The 6,163-nt window shown below is 32.6% G+C and overlaps 1 protein-coding gene across 1 annotated transcript; it reads left to right on the top strand.

Annotated features, from left to right (window-relative positions):
• Window positions 1-4,430: 4,430 nt before the first annotated feature.
• On the top strand, window positions 4,431-5,955 carry MYB62 (myb domain protein 62). The gene is made up of 3 exons (XM_047308778.2): window positions 4,431-4,754; window positions 4,857-4,986; window positions 5,099-5,955. Exons 1-3 carry the CDS (start codon window positions 4,604-4,606, stop codon window positions 5,733-5,735), a joined length of 918 nt encoding a protein of 305 aa, XP_047164734.1. The 5' UTR covers window positions 4,431-4,603; the 3' UTR covers window positions 5,736-5,955.
• Window positions 5,956-6,163: the final 208 nt, after the last annotated feature.

Here is a 6,163-nt window from a genome sequence, read left to right as displayed (position 1 = left end):
TTCCTTTTTGGTCTTTGTTTTATTAAAAACCACCTGTAGAGAAACGACACGTGTTTCACCCACTCAGCGAACGTCAAAAGATACCTTGTTATCTTTCTTTCTCGAATTCCATTCATACGAGAATATAGATAGTTTGTGCAGTTAATAATGGATAGGATCTTCAAAATATATTTTTTGGTTTTTTATAATATATATAAATTAGAGAAGGTCAAATATATTAAATTTATTAAAATTAAAAAATATATATTAACTTTTATTTGTATAAAAAGAATGAGAAGACAAATCCCCATCACAGACAAAGAAGCTCCGTCACTGATGGGAAGTACCTCTATATATATATATATATGAAACTATTCACTAGTAGTTATCTTAAAAAAATCAACTATGACACTTTTATTAGTTAATAATGTAAAAAAGAGAAATGGTAAAGGTAAATTTTAATACGATATATATTTAATTGTACACCTTCATCTACTATTTATTTATTTTAATAGAACGTATTATATGATTGTCCGATTAATTCAGGATAGAACAGTCTATACAGTTAAAAACATCAAGAAGACCATTCAAGAGATCGAGCAACTGCAGCTGTAGATCGAACGGTTATCTTTAAACAACAATTAGGTTTGATAGAGATTAATATGAGACAAAACATGATTAACACCAATTAAATCATAATTAGGCCGTTAGTGAGCCAAAACTTACCCTGAAATCTATAAATATAAGTTTGAAGTAAAAAGGTAAGTAATTGTATTTATTACACATTAACTCCAAGTAGCTGGATTTTTATTAACTTTGGCATCAGAGTACCTTTTACACTGAAAAAAAAAGTTCAAAGACAAATTATGACAAAGATTAATGTTAGGACACACAAAACTCAAAAAATATATAACCTTAATCCATAACCGAAACATACCATGATATATAGGATTAAATTAGGGTAATGTTTTTATTAAATTATTATAATTGTGAGTTAATTTTATATTTAAATTAATATATTAATGGTGATACATCTAAAAACTACTATGTTTAAACAAAGAATTAATTATTAATTATTAATATATTTATCAAGGTAGAACAAATTTGATTAGTTAAACAATTTGAAATAGTTGATTAAGTGATTTAAATTTTTTGTAGAGAGTCTCTCCGAATTAAAACACTATCAATTATATTAAACAAGAAGAATATGTAAAAGTTATTATATTTAATACAACTTTAGAAGAGTAAGTAAATATGGTGGAAACATGCGATATCTTAGCTTTCTTTTAAGATCACAACACTTTAATTAAATTGATACAAAGGTTAGATTAAATCAGTATAGTTGTTTGTAAGAGTATGTTGTTAATTAAAGTGTGAGTTAAGTTACATCGAATACAAATGATAAAATTAAATAAGAAAAAAAAAGACTTCAATGTTTAGAGATTTTAAAATTTAAAATTAAAAAGTTATATTAATTTTTTATATGATTTAAATTAAGATTACATATATATAATTTTTTCTAATAAACTCTCTTATAAGAAAAGAATCATTTTAAAAAGAAATACACCAATGAAAGCAGACATACCCCCAAAGAAGATGATTGAAAATCATTTATCTGTAAATCTAAATCCTACATTAAACAGAAATGGCAAAATTTTAAAAAAGAAATTATAAACTTAATGTTTTGTTAAATTAGAAATGATATAAAATTTTTTATGTAGGTTACCCAGTGACATTTATATAGTTCCTGTTAAATCGAATCCCTTCCAAAAAATTCATCAAAGTCTAAGTAAATGATGTGAAATTGATGGATGAAACTTTTGGGGTGTATGGCTATGGGTCTTTGAAGTAAAAAATAAAGTGCAGATAACCGAAATTGGTGAGCAGATAGGCTCTGGGTAATGAAGTTAAAGTAGTACTTAATTTTATAAACGTGGATTTGAATGAAATTGTTGCATGTGTTTATATGTAGTTAACAGGAGCACGCGAGAATTGATGGGAAGAAAAAACAGAGAAGGAGAAAAAAATGGAAACAGCTGGCTGGCCGAGACAAACGTAATGTCCCCACTTTCTGACCAAACTAACATTTAGTTGCTGACGTGCTTCTTCCCCACCGCTCGCCTTCCTCTTACATTGTATGTATCTCTACACTGTCATCTTCTTTTCACTCCCCTTTTCTCTTCCTCAGTCAAACACGTTACTTATATAGAAATACTTGCAAAACACACCACATTCTCCATCCATTCATTTCAACTTCTATTTTTTCTTCAGTCTTAGGGACGCCTTTCCTCTTTTCTTTTCATATTAACAAAACATATATTGTTCTCATCATCAAACACTGTTAAACATTAAATGTAAATACACTTTTCTACACACATTCAGATCATGAGCTGTCATTTTATAAGACCCTCAACTCAAACATTCTGTTACATCTGAATCTGTTCATAAACTTTCGCCACTGCTTTCTAATTTAAGTTACAATTTATTTTTCGAGCACCAAGAAATTTTAGTAAAAAAGTACTTTCAATTATTGTACTCAAACTATAAAATTATAAGTTCAAAATCATTTATCTTTAGAGATTTCCACCGTTACAATCTGGTCAACAAAGTGTTAACGACAAAAAATACTAAGAAAACTTGCTAAAAGAACTTGACTGTTTTAAAAATATCTTATTCTAAACCTAATACATGATCGAGGTCACGAAATACCTATAAGCCAGGAAAGATCCAAAACGACCTCCAACAACATCAATAACCTCTTTATCAGCTAGGCACCAATTCAAAACAGCTACTTAGCCACCTAAAGATAATTACCTTATCTTCAAGAAAAAAGATAATTATCCTATTTCAACACACATTAAAAGCATATAGAGCTCTACAACCTACGTAAGCCAAAAATCCTAATCATCTCATGTTAAATTCTTACGGACTTAAACAAGTTCAACTGAAAGTGACTTTTTTTCCCTGTACTAACTACGAATTTACATATAAAGCTCCATTATTGAAGTTTGGGACACCTCAGAGGCTAACCTTAAAATGTTAAGAGCTCCTTTAACCATTTACCCAGTTGATGAATTATTACATGCACAGATAATATAAAGAATTACTATATCAATACAGGATATTTTTGTTAACGTACAGTAATTACTGAAAAACTAAATCAACAATTATTTTTAATTATTTTGTATGCTTTTATATGAGTGGTAATTTTTTAAGACTTATATCAATAATGAGATTTTATTGGTCGAGACTTAAACTCTTAAAAATAACATATTCTCAATAACGTAACTGAGATAAGGAATTGTACTAATTATATATTAACGGTTTAACTCCTGAGGGCAATATAGTTCGGAGAATGAGTGAAACACGTGATAGGTAAGTAGTACATGATGTTAAGGGAAAGGAAGTGTAGTTACTTTTCTAAGGAGTCTTTTTCTGCGCAGGAAAAAAACAAGCATGGTAACACCACTGTGTGATTACAAAAAAAGTGAAGACCACTTACTTGTACAATGATGCAAAGGACAACTTTTGAGAGAGAACTCTCTCAGAATCAGAAAAATACAATCATTATGTAGAGTAGTAACGTAGCAGTGTATAGATTGAGAGGAGAATCTAATGGCAAAGAAAGATATGTGACAAGAATTTCTGGTTCTTCTACTGCTGTATAAAGTATTACCCTAGACTGGAAAAAAGGCATTCCGTTAGAGATATATGTGGGTTAAATTTTCCTTTCTTGAAAACGTAATTTTTATCTAGAACATTGGTTTCTCGTTCAGATATATTACGACAGATGGATACTGGATTCTCTAAAAGTTAAAAAAGAATATAACGGACTCTAATTAGTATATAGAGATTTCTTTAGTCATTAACATGGGATACATGTATACTTAAGAAAGAATCTTTGGCGTGTTTCTCTTGGATTCTGCAATCTTGAATCGATTCTTACAGCAAAAAGGTGCACCAAGAAAAAAAAAACACCGTGCTTTATAATCAAAATATTCCGCAGCTAATTTCTGCACGATCAATATTTACACGGTCAATTCTCCAAAATCTTGTCCTGAGGGTAGAGGAAAGTCTTTGATTTGCCCAGTTCCAAGTTAGTTAATCAACTTCTATAGTTAACAGCATAACCTTAATATATTCCCTCCTTTAGTAGCGGCTTTTTAGATTATGTGATGTTTGTTTAGTGGGAGATAATGGAGCAATGGACGGGTGGGGGTGTTTTGTTAACACTTGCAATTTAGCGTCTTTGTTCAGGGTGTTTTGCATAACTAAGGAATAGTATGGGTGGGACCTATTTTGAAAAAGGGCATAATAATATAATCACTCACAACTTCTGTTATTCCAAGAGCTAACGTATAGCCTCTTGTTCCCTAGTCTACCAAACCCATTTAACAAAATTCCGTGGGGAGTATATATATATATAGGCCCATGATGATGATGTAGAAACCCTCACAGAAACTCATTTCTAATTTGCTTGCCTCTACTGGTGTTAGCTTAAACTTTTTTCTCAGCAGTATCATACTCAAACCGTCCATAACTTTCTTTGCTCTTGCAAACACCAACTATAACTTGTGTGGCAATTCTTTTGCTGTGTTGAAAACCACAAAAACACAAACTAACCATGTCCACAATTGCAAAGAGAGATTTGAGTTCTAATGAGGAAGACAGTGAGCTGAGAAGAGGACCTTGGACTCTTGAAGAAGACAGCCTGCTCATTCACTATATCGCTCGTCATGGTGAAGGTCGGTGGAATATGTTAGCCAAGAGTGCAGGTACAGATTCCACGTACGCTTAAAGTTAGAGGAATAACTTCATTCACTTTCACTTGTAACTGTTCTATACCTTTCTAACATTATTCCAATCCAACATCTCAGGGCTGAAGAGGACTGGAAAAAGCTGCAGACTCAGATGGCTGAATTATTTAAAACCAGACATTAAGAGAGGGAACCTCACTCCACAGGAGCAACTCTTGATCCTTGAACTCCATTCCAAGTGGGGTAACAGGTAACCGATATTCAATGATCTGTCCCAAAAATGAGTATTTATGCACTCAAAATTAGCCTTGTTGAACAAATCACAATGAGTTTGACAAGCTTTTGCTGTTGGTTGGGGACAGGTGGTCAAAAATTGCTCAGCATCTGCCGGGAAGAACAGACAATGAGATCAAGAATTATTGGAGAACAAGGGTACAGAAGCAGGCACGCCAACTTAACATTGAGTCTGGAAGCAAGAGATTCATTGATGCCGTGAAGTGTTTTTGGATGCCGAGGTTGCTCCAAAAGATGGAACAGAACAATTCTCCGAGTCCTCACTGTTCCATGACAAGCATGGTGAATTTAGGGAATTCTGGAGAAGCTTCTATGAGTTCAACGTCAAGCAGCTTCAATATACCCTCTGTGTTTTCATCGTCTCCTCCACAAAGGGAATTCATTATGGACGGTGCAAATCATCTTGGTACTATGTCCAACCCCATCAATCCATCCCCAGATTCCTTCCCATTTTCACAGCTGCTTGGAATTTCTGAACACCCCAAAAGTCCTCCCAATGTGCTTGAGAACAATGTCTACAGCTATCCAATCCAGGACAACTGCTATGCCGATACCAATAACTATGGCATGGAAGGCCTAAACATGGATCCCCTTTCAGCCATGGGAACTTACGACTTCCCACAGTTTGATTTTCAGAGCGCAGGGAATGGATGGATGTTAGACAGTGTGGAGGATACCACTTTATGGAACATGGATGCTATGTGACAGTGTTGTCAAGAGAAGGCATGCATCTCAAGTTCTTTTATTGTGGGATGGTATATGATTGCAAAACAAATTTGAAGATTCTTATGCTATACTGATTCATAGGGAGTATACATAATAGTCTCATTGTTAGAGATTAGTAGTACCAAGTGTAACGTCATTTTAATATGAACCTTTTAAAATAGCATATATTTAAATAGAAAAATGCAGGAGATGATATTAATGTTCCCCTGTTTCAGATTTATTTAGAAGCTGCAAAAAAAGTTGTAATTTGACAAAGGCAGTGTATCTTGGATGTTATGAGTGTAATTTGGAAATAGTGCGTTTTTATTATTCCCTCTTTTTGTTTCTGGATATCTATTTTGATGTAAATGATGATTTATTTATTTTTCTGTTCGAATCCCAAATGAAAAGAGGAAAAGAATAGTGAA

Source organism: Vigna umbellata, chromosome 8 (assembly GCF_029865625.1).
Source record: "Vigna umbellata cultivar VRB3 chromosome 8, Vumbellata_1.0, whole genome shotgun sequence".
Lineage (NCBI taxonomy): Eukaryota > Viridiplantae > Streptophyta > Magnoliopsida > Fabales > Fabaceae > Vigna > Vigna umbellata.
Note: the sequence above shows the minus strand (reverse complement) of the source record. Positions and strands in the feature narration are given on the sequence as shown.

Excerpts from the sequence above, each read along its gene's own strand:
- MYB62 (XM_047308778.2), top strand. The coding sequence starts at position 4,604 with ATGTCCACAATTGCAAAGAGAGATTTGAGTTCTAATGAGGAAGACAGT. Across the intron at positions 4,755-4,856 it reads TATGTTAGCCAAGAGTGCAG|GGCTGAAGAGGACTGGAAAA; the intron begins GTACAGATTCCA and ends CCAACATCTCAG. Across the intron at positions 4,987-5,098 it reads CATTCCAAGTGGGGTAACAG|GTGGTCAAAAATTGCTCAGC; the intron begins GTAACCGATATT and ends GGTTGGGGACAG.